This window comes from Phaenicophaeus curvirostris, chromosome 5, assembly GCF_032191515.1.
Source record: "Phaenicophaeus curvirostris isolate KB17595 chromosome 5, BPBGC_Pcur_1.0, whole genome shotgun sequence".
Classification (NCBI taxonomy): domain Eukaryota; kingdom Metazoa; phylum Chordata; class Aves; order Cuculiformes; family Cuculidae; genus Phaenicophaeus; species Phaenicophaeus curvirostris.
Genome location: NC_091396.1, coordinates 1,158,007 through 1,182,851, shown reverse-complemented (window position 1 = coordinate 1,182,851; position 24,845 = coordinate 1,158,007). Strand labels below are relative to the sequence as shown.

The window sequence follows — 24,845 nt, the reverse complement described above, 5'->3', positions numbered from 1 at the left end:
CCCCGCTGCACACATGGACACACATGCACTGATAAAGAAAATAAAAGAACGGGGGAGGTAGAAGTTCCTGAACATGCCGTAAGCTGATTAAAGGGTATTTTACTTTTACGCAGGAAGGATTTAGCCGTGCCGTTCGCAGTACTATCTGACCTCAATAAGTGTCCACGCCATTGGTGGGTGCTGCTGGTGGAGGGGGTCACAGCCTCTGCCTGGGCTCCTGGAAGGTTGGCTGCACCTCAACAGCTTCGTCAGGGCTTGTGGCAGCATCGCTGGACACGTGTGGTGGGGGGAACCAAGAGAGACTGGGGGGAGAATGGATTGGGAGCAGCCCTGAGGAGAAGGACTTGGGTGCTGGGGGAGGAGAAGCTCAATGTAAGCTGGCAACGTGTGCTCCCAGCCCAGAAACCCCCCGTATCCTGGGCTGCATCCAGAGCTGTGGGAGCAGCAGGGAGGGAGGGGATCCTGCCCCTCTGCTCTGCTCGGGGAGACCCACCTGGAGCCCCGAGTCCAGTTCTGGATCCTCAGCACAGGGAGGACACGGAGCTGGTGGAGCGAGTGCAGAGGAGGCCACGGAGATGATCCGAGGGCTGGAGAACATCTTGTATGAGGAGAGGCTGTGAGAGTTGGGGTTGTTGAGCCTGGAGAAGAGAAGGGTGTGGGGGAGACCTTAGAGCAGCTTCCAGGGCTGAAAGGGGCTCCAGGAAAGCTGGGGAGGGGCTCTGGATCAGGGAGGGCAGGGACAGGACAAGAGGAATGGTTCTGAGCTGCAAGAGGGGAGATGGAGATGAGATTTTAGGCAGGAATGTTTTGCTGTGAGACTGGAGATGTCCTGGCCCAGGCTGCCCAGAGCAGGGGTGGCTGCCCCATCCCTGGAGGGGTTCAAGGCCAGGTTGGATGGGGCTTGGAGCCCCTGATCCAGTGGGAGGTGTCCCTGCCCGTGGCAGGGGTGGGACTGTGTGGGCTTTGAGGTCTCTTCCAATCCAAACCATTCCAGGATTCTGTGATAAACAGGTCAGTCACAGGAGGTCTTGACAAGAATCAGCTCAGCCCTGGCTTCCTGCAGCCTCAAGTTATCAGAGGTGGAAGGAGCAGGGATCAGGGGATGAAAGGAAGGAAAAAAAAACCTTTCCTTTGTCATTCTAAGAGTCTGGGAGCTTTTCTGTGTGTGGTGCCGCACAGAGACGATGGGTCAGATCACAGTCATCACTGGATGATTTAATCGTGCTTTGGGAACCTCTTGGAGTGCTCACGCAGACGGAGAACGGGAAAAGCAAGGTGTAAATTCACGAACTCTGTTCTGCTGCTCTCATGAAGCAGCACCCTTCATCACTGCTGCTTCTGTAAAGTCTCCTGAGGAGAACCTGATGTTAACTCTGCTTAAAGGAGAACTGGGTGTCATTGCAGGACTGGGGAGTTGGTTTGGGTGCCAGGTTATCCAGGTATGGTCCCAAATCTCCTTGTTGGGTCTTCAGGAGCTGCCTTCCAGCTCAAGCCCACGGTTGCCACCTGCATTATGCTGTGGCAGGGCTGGCCATGGCCACGCGCTTTTCTACTCCATCACCTTTTCACTCTCTGACACTGCAAGGCAAACCCGATTTTTCTGTTGCAAAGCAGATAAACCAGGTTCCTGGTTTCACTGTCCTGTTCCTCACCCTCTGCTGCCATCCTGGGGCTCCTTTATCATCGCAGCCTCTTCCCCAGAGCTGTTCAGACCCTCACAGCAAACTGAGCTTCCCTGAGAGCTTGGGGGTGTCTCATGGAATCGCTGAGGTGACTTTAAGGTCCCTTCCAGCCCAAACCATTCCAGGATTCGATGCGTACGCTTCCTTCTTTGAAGCTGTGACACCCCCTGTTCTCACCAGACCCTTTCCACAGGGCTGTGAAGCCACAGCTTGAAAATTGTTGTCCCCTCATGTAAAAACCAACCCTCGTCCTACTGATCAGTCGATGTTCGCCCTAAAAAAGTGACACGTTGCTTGGCCAGATACGTTCATCGCCGGTTCCTGGGAATTGCAAACAGAACCCAAGCCAGGATTAAAAAAGAAGAACAGAAGATTAAGCTCCTATCACGAGGTAATTAAAGCCGGGAGGGGAGATAATGATGACAATCATCATGAATCAATCCGAGCGCGGATGTTTGCCCAACAAATTATTGTTACAGAGAGAAGCAGGAATTATCACCCATCAGCAGAAATCGAGTCCATCAAGCTGCTGCGAATGAGCTGATGGGGTTTAGAGTAATTAAAAGGATATTCCACGCATTATTTGCTGTTCATCATAATTACTTGTATTCATATCTTTACCCAAATAATTGCTTCTGATAAGGGCTGCGGATTTATAGGGGCCACGGAGAGGAGCGGGACAGTGGCACATCACAACCTTGAGAGAGTTGAGACCCAGGAGCCACCACCGGTTGGTGAGTACGGTGACATGATCAGGCTGCACAGACGTGGTTTAGTGATTGATGGGGATGGTTGGACTCGATGAGCCGGTGGGTCTCCTCCAACCTGGTGATTCTATGATTCCTCTCTTTCAGTTCTTGGGTGGTGGGTTTCAGGTCTCCGTGATGCTTTGCTGAGCCGTTGCCACGAGGCCATCCATCTCCTGAACGGTGATGCTGGCCACGTGTGGGGTTCTCCTCCTCTGGAGTAAGCGAGAAAAGAACAGAGGCAGCTGGACCAGGTGGATTCCAGAAACACGCAGTCTTTGGTTTTAGGTAGAGCCCAACAGGTAGACAAGGAGCAAACCCAGCACCAACGTGCTCTCCTGGCCAACCTCACCCCTGTGCTCTGGGACTGTGTGGTGGGGGGATAATGACAAACAGCTTTTGACTAATTGGCAGCATGAATGGTTTGAATTCTAGTTGGAACTGGATGGGCTTTAAGGTCCCTCAATGAAGGAATTTACTGAAAGGGTCATGAAGCACTGGCAGAGGCTGCCCAGGGCGGTGGTTGAGTCCCCAGTCCTGAAGGTGTTTAAAAGATGAGTAGATGTTGCACCTGGTGTCAGGGCTGGATCGATGGTTGGACTCAATGATCTTAAAGGTCTTTTCCAACCGAAGCCATTCTATGAGTCTCTGAATCGTTCATCTTTTGCTTTTTGAGGATCTACTACCTTTGCTGGCAGGAATTCCTGCCTGATTTAGTTACAGTGCCATTACAGCAAAGTCTTCTGTGTGGTGCCTGGACTCTACCAATCACCAAGGTCATTTGTGCTGCTGCTCCTAACCCTTGTGTTTAACTCAGGAGACAACATGGTTTGCTTGATGTCTGGTCCGTGGCGACTAATTATTCCCGTGATGGTCCTAGCACACTTCTCAGCATCTCTGCCATCCCAGGAGAGGTAAGAATTTCTTGTGCCTCTGCTTCCTTCTTCTCTGTGGCTTTTGGTTCAAAGAGCCTTCTGGCTATAAAGTCACTTTTTTCTTCCTCACACAACTTGCAGCTCCTTGGCTGTTGGATTCTTTTCTTAGTGTTTGATGGGAATGGTTGGACTCGATGATCCAGTGGGTCTCTTCCAACCTGGTTATTCTATGATTCTATGATTTAGCTAAATGTAGTGAAAACGTGGTAAATATTTTTTCTTGCTTAAATGTAGAAACATTGATGGTCTTCAACCCACGCCTTCTGAGCTCTTTTTTCTCTCTCTCCCAGGACTGACAGACATGCGGACGGGCTCTTCCACAGTGAGCTCAGCAAGATGAATGGCAATGCCTACGTGCAGGAGTTGGTCAAACACCTGGTGGGACTCAAGGAGAGGTGAGGACCAGCCCAACCCACCCTCCTGGGGCGTGGAATTCTCTCATGGGAGATGGGATCCCAGCAGTGAGAGGCGTTCCCACAGAGCTGAGGTGTTTCCAGCTTCTGAGCACTGTCCTCATCCAGAAGATGCTCAAGATGAAGAGAGACAGAAGAGGAGAAGGGGAGGGATACAGGGCTCCTCGATGGTGGGAAGGGGGAAATTTCTGTGTCTTGTGATGAGTCCCCCATCTCGTGGCTGGGAGGAGCCGTTGTTGGACTCTGCTTCCCCTGGCGCAGGTCCCAGAGGCACTCGGATGGATTGTTCACCAGTGAATACAGCAAGATGAGAGGAAACGCTCAGGTTCAGAAATTCATCCAAAGTCTCATGGGCCGCAAACGCAGGTAAGAATCGTAGAATCCCTAGGTTGGAAAAGATCTTTGAGATCATCAAGTCCAACCATCCCTGTCCACTACTAAAACATATCCCTAAGCACTTAATCTACCCGTCTTTTAAATACCTCCAGGGATGGGGACTCCATCACCTCCCTGGGCAGCCTCTGCCAGTGCTTGAAGACCCTTTCAGTGAAGAATTTTTTCCTAATGTCCAATCTGAACCTGCCCTAGTGCAGCTTGAGGCCATTCCCTCTCGTCTTTTCACCTGTCAGTTGCTCGATATCAACAAGACCTACAGCATCGAGTCCTTCTTCCCTGTAAAATGTACCCACAATTATTGATGTTCTTCATCTTCCCCCAGCTCTCCAGGCCCCGTCACCGCAGACGTACAGGGGAGGGAGGAAGAAAACAGCCCCAAGGAGCTTTGTCTCATGTGGTTGTACCAGAACATTCTAAGCACCAGGTAGGTGGGATGGATTGTTACCTCTATGACCCCGATCACCAAAGCTTTAAAGACAAAAGAGGACGCTTCTAAACGCCCAGGGTTTTGTCTCAAGCTCAGAAGTCTAATCACAGAATCACCAGGTTGGAAAAGACCCACCGGATCACCGAGTCCAACCATTCCCATCGATCACTAACCCATGTCCCTCAGCACCTCGTCCACCCGGCCCTTCAACCCCTCCAGGGAAGGGGACTCAACCCCCTCCCTGGGCAGCCTCGGACACTGACCAGTGACCCTTTCTGGGAAATATTTTTTCCTGCTGTCCATCCTGACCCTCCCGTGGTGGAGCTTGAGGCCATTCCCTCTCGTCCTGTCCCCTGTCCCTTGGGAGAAGAGGCCTTGAGGATCTTGAAGATCACCCAGTTCCAACCCCTAAACATCAGGAAACCTGATCCAAGACTTTAAAAGCCTTTGCTGTCTTGTCCTACTTCAATCATTGATCCAAACACACCTCGAGATGGGCTGTCCCAGCTTCTGGACGTGGTCTCTTCCTAGTGACCAACCACTTTCTCACTGCCAAGTCACTAAAACGAGGAGGGATAAGCTGGTTTTCAGTGCTCTTGTCCACCTGGCCTGGGATGGATGGGGGTGATCACATCAGCGGGTCTCCCTGTGCATGTGTTGGGTGTCATCTGGGTCTAGAAGGTGACCTTCATGCTCCTCCCGTGGTCCGTGTCCCCAGGAAGCACAAACTATCATCCTTCTTTCCCTTCCCACAGTCCCTCGGACCCCGATGCCCGGGCAGCCGCTGCCCTTGCCAGCCACTACGTTTGCTCCAGCTCCGAGACGCTTGCAAGCGTGGAAGACGATACAGACACCTCCAACTGAAAGGGAAGGGAAGGAAACGGCCAAGGAGTCAGCTTTGCATGTAATAGAACCTTCCAAATAAACAGAGAAGCTGTTGAATTTGCTTAGGAAAAAACCCTGGAGAGCAGCAAAACTTCTGGAAAGCAGCCAAGCCTCAATAAAACCTCATAGATTCTCAAGCGAGACGTGTGTCAGTGTGAACCCATGTCAGTAGATGGAGCCTGAAGGAAGCTCATCGCTTCCACTTTCTGTTAGCATCGGGCTGCTTCTGAAGTCAAATAAAGATTCGTGAGCTCCGCCAGGCTTTGGTGGCCATGAGGGTGGGACCATCACCAAGTGTTGGACCATGAGAAATGCAGAGCGGGGGGAGAATTATTTTGCGAAGCTTCTTTGACATAAGGCTGAGGGCCCTGGGGCTGCTTAACCTGGAGAAGAGGAGGTTGAGGGGAGACCTCATCGCTCCCTGCAGCTCCCAGAAAGGAGTTTGTGGTGAGGTGGGTGCTGGGCTCTTCTCCCAAGTAATAGGATGAGAGGAAACGGCCTCAAGTTGCGCCAGGGGAGGTTCAGAATGTATAGGGAGAAAAATTTCCTTATTGAAAGAGCGGTGAAGCCCTGGCAGAGGCTGCAGTGATGGAGTCTCTGTCCCTGGAGGGGTTCAAAAAACGTGTGGCCGTGGTGCTTTGGGACATGGTTTAACAGGTCTGGTGGGGTTGGACTGGGTGAGCTGAGGGGTCTTTTCTAACCTTCATGATTCTCTGGTTCTGTGTTGGGATTAGCTGGAGTCCCTGGCTACACCTTCCATGGTTAGGACTCCACGCTGCTCACAATCCAAGCATCAGGGCCTCCGTGCAGCAGAAACTTGGCCAGGTGCTAGATTTTATTCCAAAGAAACATGCTGAGAGCTACACAACACCGATACTCACCATGAATATTGCTTCCAGTCCATTCTTCCAGCCTGTATTTACTACCTTTCTCACAGCCACTAAAGACAAAGCATCTCTAGGAGGAATTTGTTCCCACCATTTAATGGGCTTTACACATTTTCCCTACCCCATATTGCCTGGCAGATCCCCTCCTCTGATGAAACACCAACTCTGCCTTTCCTGCAAACCCAACAGATCCTGAAGAGCAGAGCCAAACCATCTCCAGCTGCAACCACCTGTGGCCACCACAGAAGTGCCTGGTCCAGCCTGCACCATCCGTGATCTACCTGACATCTGGAATGAAGCGACTCCCTCTCAAACATTCATCTGAGCACCCATTCCTTTACCTCGATGATGTGCTGTGGTCCTTACGGACCTTGCTGTTCATTTATTTTGGTCTACAGGTGATGATCTTTGCTAGGAAAGACACCTCCTGGAGGACTTTTGGGAGGTGTTGGTGAGCTGTGATGACCACCTGGCTAAAACACCAGGTGAGAACTGTCTGAAATCAACTGGTATTTGAAAAGAAGCAGAAAGAGCAGCTCTTCCTTTTCTTCCCTGGCCCAACAGGCAAGTTGAAAGCGATGGTGTTTCTTCGCTAAACGCCTTTCCAGTTGATGTTTGCCTTGGAAAACGTTACACGGGCTCAGAAAAAGACAGAAGACAGCAGAATAACGCGCTACTGAGGCTTCACAAGCTGCTGAGATGTAAGTAGTTGGAGCTTGGATGGAGATTACGGGGAGTGTGTCTGCAAAAAGTCGCTGCTGGTCGATGGTGGAAGGGGATAGTTGATTGCTCTGAGCCCAGTCACTGGATCCACTCTTGCCACGGTACCGTAGGGTGGCTGGGAATATCAAGATTGTCTCAGAAACATAACTGATTATCTCAGCCCAAGGACTCACGTAGGACCCAGCTCCTTCATTCAGCAAACACAGGATCAGCCACAACGGCTTTGCCTTCACTAAAACCTTTGCTTTTTCCAGAAATAAAGATAAGACATTTGAGAGCTGGCTTTTTATCATAGAATCATAGAATCACCAGGTTGGAAAAGACCCACCAGATCATCGAGTCCAACCATTCCTATCAAATATTTCTTCTTTAAAAAAAAAAAAAAATGTTTTTTAGGAACAACAGACTACAAGCCAGAAGAGAGAAGTTGCAAGTCATGGGCTGGAGAGCAAAACCTGTAAATAAAGTGATTGTGGCCCAGGCAGAAAAGGTCTAGTTAAAATAAATAACATAAAGGGAGTAGAGTAGCATCACTGTCTGCCCCATCCCTGGAGGGGTTCAAGGCCAGGCTGGATGGGGCTTGGAGCCCCTGATCCAGTGGGAGGTGTCCCTGCCCATGGCAGGGGTGGGACTGGATGGGCTTTGAGGTCCCTTCCAACTCAAAGCTTTCCATGATTCTATGATCATTAAGACTTTTTCCAGAGAAGGGTCAGATCTCATCATTCATCAAGCAGCTTCCCAAGGACCAGCTCTCACTCTCCTTCCTGCTCGTGCCTATCTCGGGGGGCTTGGCTCCAAACTGTGAAATGCTTCAAATCTATCCTTGTTGCTAGAGAGAGTTGAGGATAAGGAAGACCCAGGATGGAAGTAGAAACAGGAATTTATGCATCATCATGTTCCGTGGCTGGTGAGATCATTCCATAAGTCATCCAATGAGGCAAAGAGGCAAAGGTTGACCGGCAGCAAGCCACTCAAGCAAACCGACGCGGCAGTGAATGCAGACACAGCGCGAGAAAAGGATCAGCTTAATCAGAAAGACAGATATTTTCCACAGCTGGTAGCTCCCCATGGCTCTTTCTCACGGGATCCTCACTTCTGTGCTCATTCTTCTGCTCTTCATAACGCTGGTTTCTGCACAGCAAGGAGGTAAGTCTAGGGGGAGGTCAGTGACTGTGGAGACAGCCCCTGAGGCAGCAGGTTGCACTGTTGTAGGTGGGAGATGTTCACCTCCACCCTATAAGGCAGCTTTGTCCAACCACCCTCTCTACAGTGGTGACCAGAGGTGGCTTGGGTCACCTTCCCTGGAGGGGTTTAAGGGCCGGGTGGACGAGGTGCTGAGGGACATGGGTTAGTGATTGATGGGAATGGTTGGACTCCATGATCTGATAGGTCTTTTCCAACCTGGTGATTCTATGATTCTATAACTCTGTCACAATGTGAAGCCCCGTGCAATTTTGTGTCTTATTTCTGTGTTTTTCCAGGATGTTCTGTTGAGAACAGCAGACCGAGCGTTTATGAAAATAACCTTCCTGGCTACGTGGTGACCACTGTCCGCGTGGAACCAGGCTTCACTGTAAAGATTGATCCGACTTCCCCCGATGCCACTTTTTTCGCTTTACAGGGGTCCGAGCTGCAGCTGAGCCAAAGCGTGGACTACGAGGTGAGCCTCCAGCTGGCAGGATGAGGTGGATGATGCTGGGGTGCAATGAGCTTCAATCCAGGCTCCTGGACTTTGTTGCCCAGAGCAGGGGTGGCTGCCCCATCCCTGGAGGGGTTCAAGGCCAGGTTGGATGGGGCTCGGAGCCCCTGATCCAGTGGGAGGTGTCCCTGCTCGTGGCAGGGGTGGGACTGGATGGGCTTTGAGGTCCCTTCCAACCCAAACCATTCCACGATTCTACAGCTTCCAGGGATTTGTTGCCTTTTTCTAAAGGATCTAGGAAATAACTTTGAAAAATAAGCCAATTCCAGCTGGGGTTTTTTTTTTCAGCCCTTCCACCAGCAGAGTATGGGAGGAGGGGGATGCATGCTGTGCCTGCTGTTGCTTTCCTTCTGTGAGTTTGCACGAGTTAAAGCAAGGGGAAATTTTTAAAACCCCCAATGTGACAACGGTTGTGTCCAGAGCTCTCCAGGAGCCCTGTAAAATGATCCCTATTGGCCTGTAGAAAACACAGCTCTGAGCCGCCGGGTTGTTTCTAATGGCTGGTTTTTGGGTTTTGCCCACAGAAAGACTCCTTCCTGCTGGTGTACCTGACCTGCCAGAACGCGGCTGGGCAGGTGAGAGCTCCCTTAAACCCTCACCCTGTTACAGACCCCCCAGCTCTTCCTAGGGATGAGATGATGTCCTTCCCTTTGGGTCCATACACGCTCCTCTCGCAGTCAGAGAGAGAGCACCCAAGGCTCTGGGAATGGGGAGGAGGTGGGAACAACCCCCCCGGCAGCCTCATCCAGCTCTCCTCCTTGCACCTTGGTCACTCTGCAAAGCAGCATCAGCCCCCAAGAGCCTTTCTTTGGTCTTTGATTCTCTCGCTTGACCCTTTCTGCAGAGCGATAACCTGGAAATCCTCGTGACCATTCTCAATGTGAACGACAACAGCCCGGTGTTCAAACAAGCAAATTTCACTGAAGTTGTTCCTGAGGTAAGTGTTTCATGGGAGCCGAGGGGGCACTGGGTCACCCAAAGCTGTGGGAAGGAGGAAGGGTCAGCAGGGAGAAGCCTTCAGCCTGTTTTGTACAGAGAATAACAGCAGCTTTCTTACAGAATAGTTTGGGTTGGAAGGGACCTTAAAGATCATCTGGTTCCAATCCCATGGGATCAGGGGCTCCAAGCCCCATCCAGCCTGGCCTTGGACACCTCCAGGGGTGGGGCAGCCACCCCTGCTCTGGGCAGCCTGGGCCAGGGCCTCCCCACCCTCACAAAACAACATTTCTGCCTAAGATCTCATCTCCATCTCCCCTCTTCCTGCTCCAAACCCTTCCCATCATCCCATCCCTGCCCTCCCTGATCCAGAGCCCCTCCCCAGCTTTCCTGGAGCCCCTTTCAGCCCTGGAAGCTGCTCTAAGGTCTCCCCGCAGCCTTCTCCTCTCCAGACCCAACAACCCCAACTCTCTCAGAGAGTCTGTCCTCATAGCAGAGATGCTCCAGCTCTCAGATGACCTTCATGCTTTTGTTCCAGGACACAAAAGTGAATGCAACCATTGTAACGAGTGAAGCTTTAAGCGCTACCGATGCTGACCTGGACACCATCTATTACGAGCTCACAACCACAGTACCGGTGAGCATCTTTGTTCTCTCCTGTATCTCTGGAGAAGCCTTTGTGTTGAATTCAGCAGAGCCCCAGCTTTGAGGCTGAGGTTATGGGCTGGGTTCGGTTCTCTGACAGCTCACTGCATGTATTGAGTGCTTTTATCACTCACTCATTTATTGCACTTTACAAATTAAACACTCATCTAGGATATTCTGAGCTGCATGATCTGGAGAAGCCTCGTTGGGATGGTCTGTAAACATATCAGGAGAGACCTTTGTACCTCCCAGCGCTCAGAGCTGCTCCGAGCCCGATAGCGAAAGAAAGAGTTATTGTCCTGTTTGTGAACGTTGCCCGTGTGGAGCAGAGACAACCTGAGCTGCCAGAGGTCACCCAGACACTGGCTCTTCTTTCCTCAGGTCCCAGTTTGCTGCCTTAGTTTCTGTGCTTTTAAGGTGGTTGTTTGGTAACGTGGGAGATGAATTGCACACACAGGTCAATTGATGCCAGCCAGGTCCCACTAGAAACTAGAAAAGCCTTTGTTCAAGAGGAAAACACGTATATTTATGCTTTCAGAAAGAACTGGGGAGTGAGGAGGTGAGGCAGGCTCTGACCGCTCCCCCATCACCTCGACAACTCCGGGGATTTTAAGGGCTGTGAACGGAAACCAAAGTTTTTGAATTTCAGCCCTGGGATCAGACTTTGTGCTCGCAGCGGTGTAAACCCAGAGGGATTCAGAGGGATCCTGGTCAAGGCATAGATTAAAGGAGAACCAAGGCAAGTACAGGAGGTTATAGGGTACAATGAGATGAATTTTATTCCAGTTTGGTTTTATAGTTGCTTCCAAAGCTCAGCTCCACTGGGCTAAGGCGAGCGACCCTGCCAGCAGAGGCTGAGCTCCCTGTGATCTGTTCTGTGTTGGATGTGAGATGGCTCGGCTGGCACCGACCCTCTGCGGGAAGGTCAGGAGGCTCCAAAGGGATCTGAACAGGCTAGATCCATGGGCTGAGACCAACGGCAGGAGGTTCAACGAGGCCAAATGGCGGGTCCTGCCCTTGGGGCACAACAACCCTGAGCAGCTCCAGCCTAGGAGAAGGCTGGCTGGAAAGTGCCTGGAGGAGAAGGACCTGGGGGGGTTGGTTGAACAGGAGCCAGCAGGGGCCCAGGGGGCCAAGAAGGCCAAGGGCATCTTGGCTTGGATCAGACCCGGCGTGGCCAGCAGGGCCAGGGAGGTTCTTCTCCCTCTGGCCTCGGCCCTGGGGAGAGCGCTCCTCAAATCCTGGGGTCAGTGCTGGGCCCCTCCCCACCAGAAGGATGTTGAGGCTCTGGAGCGAGTGCAGAGAAGAGAACGGAGCTGGGGAAGGGGCTGGAGAAGAAGAGGAGCGGCTGAGAGAGCTGGGGGGGTTCAGCCTGGAGAAGAGGAGGCTGAGGGGAGACCTCATTGCTCTCTGCAACTCCCTGAGAGGAGGTTGTGGAGAGGAGGGAGCTGGGCTCTTCTCCCAAGGGACAGGGGACAGGCCGAGAGGGAATGGCCTCAAGCTCCACCAGGGGAGGCTCAGGCTGGACAGCAGGAAAAAATATTTCCCAGGAAGGGTGATTGGTCCCTGTCCGAGGCTGCCCAGGGAGGGGGTTGAGTCCCCTTCCCTGGAGGGGTTTAAGGGCTGGGTGGACGAGGTGCTGAGGGACATGGGTTAGTGATTGATGGGAATGGTTGGACTCGATGATCCTGGGGGTCTTTTCCAACCTGGTGATTCTGTGATTCTATGATTCTATGACCCCAAACCACAGGTTACTGGTAACTTGGTAAGTGCAGGAGATAAGTGAGGTAAAAGACTTCAGGCAGCACCTGTGGAGCAGGTAGGAAGGGAAAGGAGGGGATCTTGGAGAATGGAACTCAGAGGAATGCGAACAAGCCAGGAACCTCCAGGGTGCGATGCCAAGGACTGAACAGATCCAGCGTTCCCCCCCGCCTGCCTGGGGTTAAAGGTCTGCGATGAGCAGCAGTGGGAACGTGTCCGTGATTCACTCTGCTAGCAGGGTTTTTCCTTTTCTCCTCCCAGGTTACAGATGGTTATTTTGCCATCAAAGGAGTCAATAACCCGGAAATCTATTTACAAAAAACATTGGACTATGAGAAATTCAAACGGACGACGTTGATCTTGTACGCAAGGGTAAGTTCTTTCAGAGGAATAAAATGCCTTGTTTTCCCCAGGCTCTCCTAACCGAAGGGTGAGTCTGAATGGGAGAGCTCTGGGCTGGCAGGAGTTGGGGGGGTACTAAGGGTTGTGAATTTGGACAACTGGGGGATGAGAAGCTGGACAGGAGCCACCAACATGTGTTTGCAGCCCAGAAGCCACCCGTGTCCTGGGCTGCATCCAGAGCTGTGGGAGCGAGCAGCAGGGAGGGAGGGGATCCTGCCCCTCTGCTCCGCTCGGGGAGACCCACCTGGAGCCCCGAGTCCAGCTCTGGATCCTCAGCACAGGGAGGACACGGAGCTGCTGGAGCAGATCCAGAGGAGGCCACGGAGATGATCTGAGGGCTGGAGAACCGCCTGTGCGAGGCCAGGCTGAGAGAGTTGGGGTTGTTGAGGCTGGAGAAGAGAAGGCTGCAGGGAGACCTTAGAGCAGCGTCCAGGGCTGAAAGGGGCTCCAGGAAAGCTGGGGAGGGGCTCTGGATCAGGGACAGGACGAGGGGAAGGGGTTTGAGCTGCAAGAGGGGAGAGTGAGATGAGATGTTGAGAAAATATGTTTTGCTGTAAGGGTGGGTAGGCCTTGGCCCAGGTTGCCCAGGGTGGCTGCCCCATCCCTGGAGGGGTTCATGGCCAGGCTGGATGGGGCTTGGAGCCCCTGATCCAGTGGGAGGTGTCCTTGCCCAGGGCAGGGGTGGGACTGGATGGATTTGAGGTCCCTTCCAACGCAAACGCTCCGTAATTACATGGTGACTGTGTCCATCCTTGCTTTCAAGTCCATGTTTGTCAGCCGAATGAGATGATTCACTGCTTTATCTGTTCTTGCATAAACTTCTAAGCCTTGGACCAAAGGGAGTTACCACATCTAAAAGCCCCTGGCTTCAGCAGGTGGGCTCAGCTCTTGGTGACAAGGCTTGCGCCTTACAAGAACGCTTTGCCCTTGGGTGCAGGACAGACCCGTGGGCAGCACTGACACCACCAACACGGCCACTGCGACAATAAACATCCTTATAGAGCAAGCGGACACCAAACCACCTTGGTTCCTTCCCTGCACCTTCATTAACGAGGACAAGAGCATTTGCATCAGCAGCCCCTACGCTGGCAGGGTCAACGTGTCTGAGATGTCGGTAAGCAGGCGTCATCAAACAGCAGCCTTGATGCAGACTAGGAGAAGGCTGGCTGGAAACTGCCTGGAGGAGAAGGACCTGGGGGGGTTGGTTGAACAGGAGCCAGCAGGGGCCCAGGGGGCCAAGAAGGCCAAGGGCATCTTGGCTTGGATCAGACCCAGCGTGGCCAGCAGGGCCAGGGAGGTTCTTCTCCCTCTGGCCTCGGCCCTGGGGAGAGCGCTCCTCGAATCCTGGGGTCAGTGCTGGGCCCCTCCCCACAAGAAGGATGTTGAGGCTCTGGAGCGAGTGCAGAGAAGAGAACGGAGCTGGGGAAGGGGCTGGAGAAGAAGAGGAGCGGCTGAGAGAGCTGGGGGGGTTCAGCCTGGAGAAGAGGAGGCTGAGGGGAGACCTCATTGCTCTCTGCAACTCCCTGAGAGGAGGTTGTGGAGAGGAGGGAGCTGGGCTCTTCTCCCAAGGGACAGGGGACAGGACGAGAGGGAATGGCCTCAAGCTCCACCAGGGGAGGGTCAGGCTGGACAGCAGGAAGAAATTTTTCCTGGCAAGGGTGATTGGTCCCTGTCCGAGGCTGCCCAGGGAGGGGGTTGAGTCCCCTTCCCTGGAGGGGTTTAAGGGCCGGGTGGACGAGGTGCTGAGGGACATGGGTTAGTGATTGATGGGAATGGTTGGACTTAATGATTCCGTGGGTCTTTTCAACCTGGCGATTCTATGGTTCTATTCCCTGCCCGTATCCACATGCTGTTCCCATTTGCTTGTATCTAATAATTTCCATGTGCTCGTGCTGATCTCTGCTCATAAATGCAGATGATTCAGCACGACAGGGAGCCTTTGTCATCCTGGGATGTGGAATTCCCTCCACCTCCAGCAGCCCTGCTTGTCCTTGTTCCTGCGGCACATCCCGGGAGAGGCAAGAGCCAGAAAACCCTTTGCTTGAGGCTGTCTCACCCCTGCCCTGTTTTGGGCAGGTCCCTGCAGTAAAAGCTGTTCTGCTCGGGTCAAACCTCTGGAGCCAGGCAGGGATGGACTGCGACAAAGGCCAAGTTGGTGCTCTAGGGGGATATTAATGCTTCGTTTTGTCGTTGCAGGTGGAACCACTGGTCCTTGAGCCAGGACCCCTCTATGCTATTGATCCTGACTACACTATCAATGAAAAAATCATGTACAGTATTGTTGGCGGTGAGTAGACGTTGCCACATGCCACAAACCCCATCTTCTGTGTCCCCTGCTTTACCTTCCAAGATGAGATTCCTCCCCAGCTCTTAAGCATCAAAAATGTCTTGAGTTCAAAGGGACCTACAAGAACTTGTGGGTCCGGCTCCTGTCCCTGTGCAGGACACCCCAACATTCATATCATGGGTCTGACAGTGCTGGCCAAACACTTCTGGAACATTCTGGATGAGAGGGAATGGCCTCAAGGTCCACCGGGGAGATTTAGGCTGAACATTAGGAAAAAAAATTTCCTGGAAAGGGTGATTGGTCCCTGTCCGAGGCTGCCCAGGGAGGGGGTTGAGTCCCCTTCCCTGGAGGGGTTTAAGGGATGGGTGGACGAGGTGCTGAGGGACATGGGTCAGTGATTGATGGGAATGGTTGGACTCGATGATCCGGTGGGTCTCTTCCAACCTGGTGATTCTATGATCACCGTGGGCTATCAGCTTTGGTAGGAGCTAGTGGGGCCACATTCCCCAGGCTGCTCTAGGTACCAGCCTGGCCACCCAGCCTGCACATCTCCAGCCAGCATAAAAGCATTTTGCCCTTGGGGCTATTATTGCTAATATGCAAAAAAGCAAGTCAATGAGCTCCAGGCGACTTTGTGAAGGTATCTGATGGCTGAACAGTGTTTCCATTTTCTCTAGGGAATGCTGACCAAGTGTTCTCAGTGGATGCAGACACAGGGAACCTAACTATGAACAAAGCAGCAACTTCCCCAGACTCGTACCTCTTGCAGGTCATGGTAAGCGTGATGACAACACAGACGACAACCCATCAGGGCTGGCTTTCTAGGTAGCAGCAGGCTTGATGTGACACTTGGTTAATTGCATTAATAATTAAAGAGGACTCAGTTACACCTTTTCTTTTGGAAGGGCCTAGTATTTGGCTAGTGGTTTATACCAACCTACACACAAAGCTCTCACAGGAGTTGAGATATTTTCCTTCATGTGTGGCTTGCAACATCAAAGCGAGTTACGGGGAGGTTCTGTTGAGCTGAAAATGTGGAGGAACACGAGGCTTTCTTTAGGATGACTGGAGCTTGTGTTACAGTAGTTAATGTAACTCAACCCCAGAGACCAGCTCCTCTTTTGAATCACAGAATCACCAGGTTGGAAGAGACCCACCGGATCATCGAGTCCAACCATCCCCATCAATCACTAACCCATGTCCCTCAGCACCTCGGCCACCCGGCCCTTAAACCCCTCCAGGGAAGGGGACTCAACCCCCTCCATGGGCAGCCTCTGCCACAGACCAATCACCCTTTCCAGGAAAGATTTTTTCCTAATGTCCAGCCTGAGCCTCCCCTGGTGGAGCTTGAGGCCATTCCCTCTCGTCCTGTCCCCTGTCCCCTGGGAGAAGAGCCCAGCTCCCTCCTCTCCACACCCTCCTCTCAGGGAGTTGCAGAGAGCAATGAGGTCTCCCCTCAGCCTCCTCTTCTCCAGGCTGAACCCCCCCAGCTCTCTCAGCCGCTCCTCTTCTTCTCCAGCCCCTTCCCCAGCTCCGTTCTCTTCTCTGCACTCGCTCCAGAGCCTCAACATCCTTCTGGTGGGGAGGGGCCCAGCACTGACCCCAGGATTCGAGGAGCGCTCTCCCCAGGGCCGAGGCCAGAGGGAGAAGAACCTCCCTGGCCCTGCTGGCCATGCCAGGTCTGATCCAAGCCCAGATGCCCTTGGGCTTCTTGGCCCCCTGGGCCCCTGCTGGCTCCTGTTCAACCAACCCCCCCACGTCCTTCTCCTCCAGGCACTTTCCAGCCAGCCAGAGATCTCAAAAGGAAAAGAGGGAGTTGAAAAGCACTCCCTGCACACACAGACCTAGGAAGGGATGGACTCAGAGGTGACCCAAACCTTCACAAAGTGCTGGAACATGTTAGTGTTGCAATCTGCTTTAGAGCCATCAGTTTGTCCAGATGTGACCTTGGCCCACACCTAGATTTTGGTGCTAGACCAAGACTGTTTGGAGCGCAAACAGCAGAAACAAGCTAAGCCATGAGGACTCGATGATCCGGTGGGTCTCTTCCAACCTGGTTATTCTATGATTCTATCACTCCAAACATCTCTCTCTCTTTCTCTCCAGGCCACCCAGGTCAACAACATCCAGAAATACTCCATCGCTGTTGTTGAGATCAAGGTCGTCAATAAAAGTCATTATCCACCATATTTTGAAAGCAGGATCTACAACGGGACAGTATTTGTTGGTCAGGCCCCAGGAAGCTTTGTCTTCCAGGCTGGTGATCCTTCAAGACCCCTGATGATAAAGGCAGTGGATGATGACTTCCTTGATGTAAGAAACTGAAAATGCTCTGCGTTCCTTCTCACTGCATTGGGTTTAAAGCAGGACCAGAAAACATGAAGAAGGGGGGGTGGGCAGAGGCAAATGCGTGTTTTCCTCTAGTGTTCTGTATTATATTTCCCTGAAAGTCCCACATAGATCAGAATCGCTCATGGCTGATGTAGCGTGGGGAAGCTGCTGGCCTCCTGTCTTCCAAAAGCCCATCCCACTCAGCTCTGATCCACTGCAAACCAGCCCAGGGCGAGCAAATATGGTGAGAAGATCCAGATCAGAATCAGGGCTGGGTGAGGTGTTTCCTTGAAGAGTTTGGGTGGCAGGATCCCAGGTGGAGGTGCCCTCCCTCTGCCGGGTCAAGGAGAGCTGTTGGTTGACTGGCCTGGGAAGAGGAGCCAGTCCAAAGACCACCCAGGACTGCAAGTCCTGGGTTGGGAATCTTTAACCTACCTGCCCATAAGGTCTCAGTTTGGGATAGTCATTCTTGAACAGTCTGGGAGAGAAGGAAAGGAGGTGAGGTTTCCTGACCAGCCATTCCCATCCTGCCCTATTAAATAAAGAAAAGAAGTGCTAATTTCATGGATGCCAAGGCTTCCATTAGCAAGGAAGACGGTCTCCAAGGAGACCTTATAGCAGCTTTCCAATACCTGAAGGGGGCTACAAGAAAGCTGGAGAGGGACAGTCAACTAAGGCTTGTAGTGATAGGACTGGGGGCAATGGCTATAAACTGGAGAGGGGCAGATCTAGACTAGTCTTAAGGAGGAATTTCTTCACGTTGAGGGTGGTGAGACCCTGGAACAGGTTGCCCAGGGAAGCTGTGGATGCCTTGAGGTGTTCAAGGCCAGGTTGGATGGGGCCTTGGGCATCCTGATTTAGTGGGAGGTGTCCCTGCCGATGGCAGAGGGGTTGGAACTAGATGATCTTTAAGGTCCCTTCCAACCCAAACTATACTTTGATTCTAAGAGTGGGGACCCAGCAGAGGAATAACGGCCTAAACACAAAGCAAAGAATGGTGCAGACCTCAGCAGAAGGATTATTCCCCGTGCACATCCCCTTACAGCCCTTTATAAGGTAGAACCCCTCAAATTCTCAAGCTTCCTTGCACAGACGGGTTTTCCATGGGCAAATATTAAAGGCAGCAACATAAGCTGAGCGAGACGTGGGTTTATTTTGGAGCCAACACCCTCAGGATGCGTTCTTGGACTCCGAGCTGCAGGGTGAACACACTGAGTTCAACCTTTCTCACCTCCTCAGCCCAGATTTGTTTATTGCCCTGATTGCCTGCTCATTCTTCAGGTGGATCCAACAAGTCCTGCTAATGGGCTGTTACCAGGAAGCCTGCAGAGGACAAACAGTGTGGTCTAATCATCCACTCTTCTGGCTTTTCAGAAAGTCAACCCAAACATCGAGTACTACATAAAGAACAGCACTGACTTCATCGCAACCAGAGATGGGCTCGTACTGACCAATGTGATGCTGCAGACACCGGGAACCGTAACCATCGAGGTAAGGAAACGTGCTTCGTTATCTTGCCAGGGTTATGGAAGGAAGGGGTAGTTCCTAGTAGAGAAGAACCAGGGTAACCAGCAGGTCTGCCCCTCTGCTCTTGTGAGATCCACCTGGAGCCCTGTGTCCAGTTCTGGAGTCTCGGAACAGGGAGGAGCTGTTAGAGCGAGTGCAGAGGAGACGATGGAGATGATGCAAGGGCTGGAGAACCTCCTGTGCGAGGCCGAACTGAGAGAGTTGGGGTTGTTCAGTCTGGAGAAGAGAAGGCTGCAGGGAGACCTTAGAGCAGCTTCCAGGGCTGAAAGGGGCTCCAGGGAAGCTGGGGAGGGGCTCTGGATCAGGGAGAACAGGGAGAGGATGAGGTGGGGGGACAGTTTTCAGCTGAAAAAGGGGAGATTGAGGTGAGATCTTGGGCAGAAATGTTTTGCTGTGAGGGTGGGGAGGCCCTGGCCCAGGTTGCCCAGAGCAGGGGTGGCTGCCCTGTCCCTGGAGGGGTTCAAGGCCAGGTTGGATGGGGCTTGGAGCCCCTGATCCAGTGGGAGGTTTCCCAGCCCAGGGCAGGGGTGGGACTGGAGGGGCTTTGAGGTCCCTTCTAACCCAACTCATCCTATGATTGATTCACCGAGGGTGGAATTCCATTAAGGAAAGGCTATAATGAAAGGACAATCCTTGCCCCCAGCTGTGTGAATCACAAATGTGTAGGGATGAAGGGAAATGAAGTGATGGGAAATCTACTCTGAGGGACACAGCCGTATCTGGTGCCCTATAAAAGCGTTTCTCCAATCCTGTGGAAAATATTCTTGAAGACAAGTAGAAAGTCAGCTGGGGAGATCTTAGGAGCCTCCTTTCCACCCTCTGATGCCGATTAACAAAAACAAAAAGGAGGATAAGGAAATGGGTAGGACGTTGGTGCGGCTTTGGAGCTCTTCTTGCCTTGTGACCAGATTGTCCACCTCCAATGGAGGGAGGTTGTGAGGACATGGACAAAGCACTTTGTCTGCAAAGCACTCACCACAAAACGTGAGAAAGAGCTGAAGGTCTAGGAAGCTCCTAAGCTGTCTCTTTCCCATGTTCACACAGGCTGTTGGAAAAGATGTGGTGAGCCTGCAGCAGGCAAGCACAGTCATCGTGGTGGAGGTCGTCCTTGCTGCAGGTAGGCTGAGCCTCTCTTTGTTTTCTCCTTGGCATAGACAACTGGGAAGCCTTTTCCGCTTCTGTGGGCAAACTGGCAATGAGAAGGTCACCCCCTGAAGTCTGTGGACTTGGGTTGAGGCCAACCCCATCCCTACAGGAGATCCTGTGGTGGTTATGAGTGAGCAAACACTCAAACCTCCCTGGAGGTGTTTAAGGGACGAGTGACGAGGTGGTGAGGGACATGGTTTAGTGTTTGATAGGAATGGTTGGACTTGATGATTTGGTGGGTCTCTTCCAACCTGGTTATTCTATTATTCTATGATTTATGAAGTAGCCTTCTGAGGCTTTAAGTAGCGCTGTGCGTCGTGGTGTCTTTCCTTGGCATTCCAAAGCTAAATTTGGGGTTGGTTTGTGGGTCAGAAATAACCCAGGATGTCTTCTCATGGCAAAGGAGGGTTGCCCCGACGCCTCGGTTCATCTTCACTCCTTTTTAGCCAGAAACAGAGAAAACTGTAGTGCAGAGCAGGAGTTGCCACAGCCCCACGAAGCTGGGCTTCTCGGGAGCCACGGCATTTTCCAGTCAGGTCGAGTTCTGATATTCCAATATTTTAAAGCCTTATCAGGAGAAATGGCCCTTGAGAAATGCGATAGAGATGAGGCTACGTACACAACCCTCCACCTACAATAGCTTAATCTCCATACTTCTTAGAAATGGCCCTTAAATAGAACTTGCAAATCAGTGAGGTATCAAACTTATGAAACTTGGATTAAGATGAACCGATGCCGTGCATTTTCACATTAGGAGAGGCAGGTAACACTCAGACTCCATCGGTTTCTAAACGATGATGTATGATTGAAGTTTCCAGTTGGGCTCTTCCATTACTTCACCCTCTGAATCACCAAATCATGGGGCTTTCTGGTGAGCTCCTGGGTGTAAATTCGGATTCCCCAAAGGCAGTGTGACTTCACAGCTAAAAATACTGGCTGCATAAACCCACCTGAACCCAATTTATCACAGTCCAGCTCAGCAGAAAGCGAGTTCAAGTGTCAGTACGCAGACCTGCAACCGCTCCAAACAGATGTACCAACACTTCTATGCAACATAGAGATCATAGAATCATAGAATCACGAGGTTGGAAGAGACCCACTGGATCATCGAGTCCAACCATTCCCATCAATCACTAACCCATGTCCCTCAGCACCTCGTCCACCCAGCCCTTAAACCCCTCCAGGGAAGGGGACTCAACCCCCTCCCTGGGCAGCCTTGGACACTGCCCAGTGACCCTTTCTGTGAAACACTTTTTCCTGCTGTCCAGCCTGACCCTCCCCTGGTGGAGCTTGAGGCCATGAGGGCTTGTTGCCCTTGCTATTTAAATCCCATAAAACAACAATGCTGGTGCAAAAACTCTAGATTGAAATCACACTGGCTCAGAGCCTCAGAGAAGAATTGTGCTTTATTCCCAGGATGCTTTCAAGGTTCAACTTGACAGGGTACTGAGCCATCTCATTTCAACTATATATGATCTAAAAGGGTTGGATCAGATGATCCTTGAGGTCCCTTGGAAAATAATTTTCACAGAAAGAGTCATTGGTCCCTGTCCGAGGCTGCCCAGGGAGGGGGTTGAGTCCCCTTCCCTGGAGGGGTTTAAGGGCCGGGTGGACGAGGTGCTGAGGGACATGGGTTAGTGATTGATGGGGATGGTTGGACTCGATGATCCAGTGGGCCCTTTCCAACCTGGTGATTCTATGACTCTATTATTCTATGGTTCTGTGCTATAGCCAGCACCCAGGAATGGCCTAAAGAGAGCTGAGATGACCATTTCCCTGGCTGATCCGTAGGTCATTTAGCTCTAAGAGGTGATGTTAAGGAATGCAAGAGGCTGGAGGATACTTAGCTGAGGGTTCCAATATCTGAGGAGAAATTAGAGTCGTGTTGACTATGCAATGGTAACTGTACATTGGCCCCTGGTTTTTGAGACACCGAGATCACTTGGATCTCCGGGTGAGTCGTTCCACCAGGGTGAGGCTCAGCACGGTGGAGTTAAGGCTGGTGGAGGTCCGCGGCAGCTCTGTGGGCTGCGGCTCCCTAGGAGACGTGATTAAGGAGCAACCATTCACCAGCGAGCTAAACCCTTATCAATGTATTAATGATACACTGAGGGTGCAACCAAAGACAGAGGGAATACTCAAAGTCCATTGCCATAAAGAGCTCAGCAGGAGAGCAAAACTGTGTTTCACTAATAATTAAAATTTGAAGACACTAATTTACAATGGAAAACTTAAAAATAACAAATCCCACCGACAGCAGTAAGCAAAACTGATTAACCCTGAGGACAGGTGCAGACAGCTGGGGTTGTTCAGTCTGGAGAAGACTCCAGGGAGATCTTAGAGCAGCTTCCAGGACTGAAAGAGTCTCCAGGAAAGCTGGGGAGGGACTTTTAACAAGGGTCTGGAGTGATAGGATGAAGGGGAATGGGGATAAACTGGAGAGGGGCAGATTTAGACTAGATATAAGGAGGAATCTCCCCTATGAGAGTAGTGAGGTTGTGGCTCAGGTTGCCCAGAGCAGGGGTGGCTGCCCCATCCCTGGAGGGGTTCAAGGCCAGGCTGGATGGGGCTTGGAGCCCCTGATCCAGTGGGAGGTGTCCCTGCCCATGGCAGGGATGGGACTGGGTAATCTTTAAGGTCCCTTCCAACCCAAACTATTCTATGATTCTGCGGCACAGGATGCTGCTTCAACCTTGCTTGGAGCTTCTCCCACCATGAAGTGTTGTGTTCAAAACCCTTGCTGCCATTTTTAGGCTTTGTGACACTGGTTTGTTCCTCTTGCAGCTGTGACCCCCCCAGATGAGACGCACACAGCTCAGGACATGGCCATCTTAGGTGGGACCTTAGCAGCACTGCTACTCCTTGCCTTAATCTTCCTTGGAGTGATGATCTACAAACAATATGGGAAACCAATCAAACACCTGATGAGGAAAAAGGTAAGTGCCTTGTTTGCAATTGGATTGCTTTCAAAGTGGAATCTGTGCAGGTTTTCAGGTATGGATGGGCTGCCTAAATATTATTCGTTTGTGTGAAAGTGATTAATTGCTCCTGAGACCACACTGGCAAAGGTAGCATCGATTTGGTGTTGCTTGCTGTTGTTCTTTTCCTTCACTCCAAGAAGGACATTGAGGGGCTGGAGCGTGTCCAGAGAAGGGAACGGAGCTGGGGAAGGGGCTGGAGAACAGGGGTTCTTGGAGCAGCTGAGGGATCTGGGGTTGTTTAGCCTGGAGAAAGTCTTTTCCAACCAAACGATTCTACGAATTCCATGTTTTGCTTCGCTTGAGTGCACATCTTTTGTTTTACTTTGTGAACTGTCCTTATCTCAACCCATGAGCTTCCTCACTTTTGCCCTTCCAGTTCTTTCTCCCATCCAGCTGAGGGCAGTGAGCAAGCATGTACGTGGTGCTCTATTCTTTCTGTAGTTCCATTTTCTTCTCCTGTCTTCTTTTGCACTACAACTCCTCTAAATAAGAGGAACCTGCTTAAATAAGAGGAACAGGGCTTAAGAAAGAATTGTTCACCTGTGAACACTTGGCATACCTTCACTTACATTAATTAGAAGTTTGTATCCTAGCACAAGATATCTTGTCTGGTTATCAAAGAACACTTGTAGGCCAAGTGCAAGGTCCTACACCTGGGTTGGAGCAATCAACCGAATGATTCCATGATTTTCTGCCCTGAGGTTGGGGCTGCACGGTGGGTGATGAGCAGGGGTAAGGAGAGAACCACAGCCCCATGGACACAACATTTAAGATGAATGTGACACATAGCAGGAGAAATCTCTGTGTCTGGAGTACAAGCCTCTGTGCCCTGCCCTAAAGTCTGGGCTTAGACAGTTGGCTGCACCTGAGCTGTTTACCTCTGGCTCCCCCGAGTCCCTGAAAAATTCCATCAGTGGTCTCAATAATAAATAGCTTTTCTAGGGAGCTGCGTCCTTCCCAGGCTTCAAGCAGGTCTCCCTGCAAAGCAAGCTGAAGCTTTGCTGAGCAGCAGCTCGGTCGCTTCAGCCACCTCTTCTTTTCCTCACCTGTTTCTTTTCCTTTCGTGACAGTCACAAGGTGTCTCTTCTCCTCTAGGTCTCCAAGAAAATCTCCGGGGGTCACCAGAACCAATCTTACAAGCCAGATGAGCACCCAGATGTGAGCACCAACCAGCACGAGCCATCAGAAGGCAGCAGTGTCCAGCCAGTGTCACAAGTGCTAGAGCAGACAGCACTTCCCTTGCCCTCTTCCAACGCAGAAGAAGTTGAAAGCCTCCCGAAGTCTTCTATAGCTTCCACCGTAACCTTTGACCAGGAAGAGAAAGAGGGAGAAACGGAAGAAGAAACTGAGAATGAGAAAGAAGTGAAGTCTATCCTCAAGACTGACAGGCGCGTGGCAGATGATGGCTACAAAGCTGTGTGGTTCAAGACTGATGTGGATCCAGAAGCCGGGGAGAAGGTTGAAGTGATTGAGATTGATGCAGCAGATGGTGATGATGACAGTGACCAAGATCTGCAGAAGCACGAGGAAGAGGAGGACGAAGAAGATTATGACAAGGACAGAGGGCTGGGAGCATCCTTTGCGTCGGAGACCTCATCGCGTCCAGCTGCAGAACCCACGGTCAACACGACTCTCGCAGACGCAGTGGCAGATGACGACAGTCGCATGTAACGATCTCCTTGGCTGTTCTGCTCGGGGTGTAACTGTTTGATGCCTGCTGCGGGGCATAAGCCACCGCAAGCCACCCTGACCCTGTGTTGCACGTAGGACTGTGTCCAGGAGCTCCGTTCAGGGCTTGGCCGTGCTCCCTGCCACGCCAGACTGTGCTCGCAGCACGAGCAGCTGCCACCATGGTCCTCATCCTGCCAGCAGCCAAGAGCTCCCGTGCTCAGGAGCTGCTGTTTCCTCCCTCACTGGTAACCAAGGATTGACCATGTGTTCTACTGAAGGACCTTGTCATCAATTTTTCTGTCATAAAACCTCTGCTGGTGCAGTGCCCCTTTAGCTCTGCTCCTGGTTGTCAGGGAGAAGAAGAG

General features: G+C 51.8%; 2 protein-coding genes across 2 annotated transcripts; both read left to right on the top strand.

Moving 5' to 3' along the window:
• Positions 1-1,822: 1,822 nt before the first annotated feature.
• Positions 1,823-5,463, top strand: SCT (secretin). Its single transcript, XM_069857069.1, has 6 exons — positions 1,823-2,416; positions 3,246-3,342; positions 3,654-3,758; positions 4,038-4,142; positions 4,495-4,596; positions 5,355-5,463. The coding sequence occupies exons 2-6, from the start codon at positions 3,254-3,256 to the stop codon at positions 5,461-5,463; spliced, it is 510 nt and encodes a 169-aa protein (XP_069713170.1). The 5' UTR covers positions 1,823-2,416; positions 3,246-3,253.
• A 2,636-nt stretch (positions 5,464-8,099) lies between these two features.
• On the top strand, positions 8,100-24,629 carry CDHR5 (cadherin related family member 5). The gene is made up of 14 exons (XM_069857200.1): positions 8,100-8,240; positions 8,576-8,754; positions 9,318-9,368; positions 9,638-9,730; positions 10,268-10,366; positions 12,397-12,507; positions 13,475-13,651; positions 14,734-14,824; positions 15,502-15,599; positions 16,931-17,137; positions 18,530-18,646; positions 19,727-19,799; positions 22,613-22,764; positions 23,905-24,629. The coding sequence occupies exons 1-14, from the start codon at positions 8,162-8,164 to the stop codon at positions 24,478-24,480; spliced, it is 2,103 nt and encodes a 700-aa protein (XP_069713301.1). The 5' UTR covers positions 8,100-8,161; the 3' UTR covers positions 24,481-24,629.
• Positions 24,630-24,845: the final 216 nt, after the last annotated feature.

Coding starts and splice junctions, on each gene's coding strand:
- CDHR5 (XM_069857200.1), top strand. CDS start 8,162: ATGGCTCTTTCTCACGGGATCCTCACTTCTGTGCTCATTCTTCTGCTC. Junction 10,367..12,396: donor AGCTCACAACCACAGTACCG/GTGAGCATCTTT, acceptor TTCTCCTCCCAG/GTTACAGATGGTTATTTTGC. Junction 19,800..22,612: donor GGAGGTCGTCCTTGCTGCAG/GTAGGCTGAGCC, acceptor TTCCTCTTGCAG/CTGTGACCCCCCCAGATGAG.
- SCT (XM_069857069.1), top strand. CDS start 3,254: ATGGTTTGCTTGATGTCTGGTCCGTGGCGACTAATTATTCCCGTGATG. Junction 3,759..4,037: donor CTGGTGGGACTCAAGGAGAG/GTGAGGACCAGC, acceptor CCCCTGGCGCAG/GTCCCAGAGGCACTCGGATG. Junction 4,597..5,354: donor CAGAACATTCTAAGCACCAG/GTAGGTGGGATG, acceptor CCCTTCCCACAG/TCCCTCGGACCCCGATGCCC.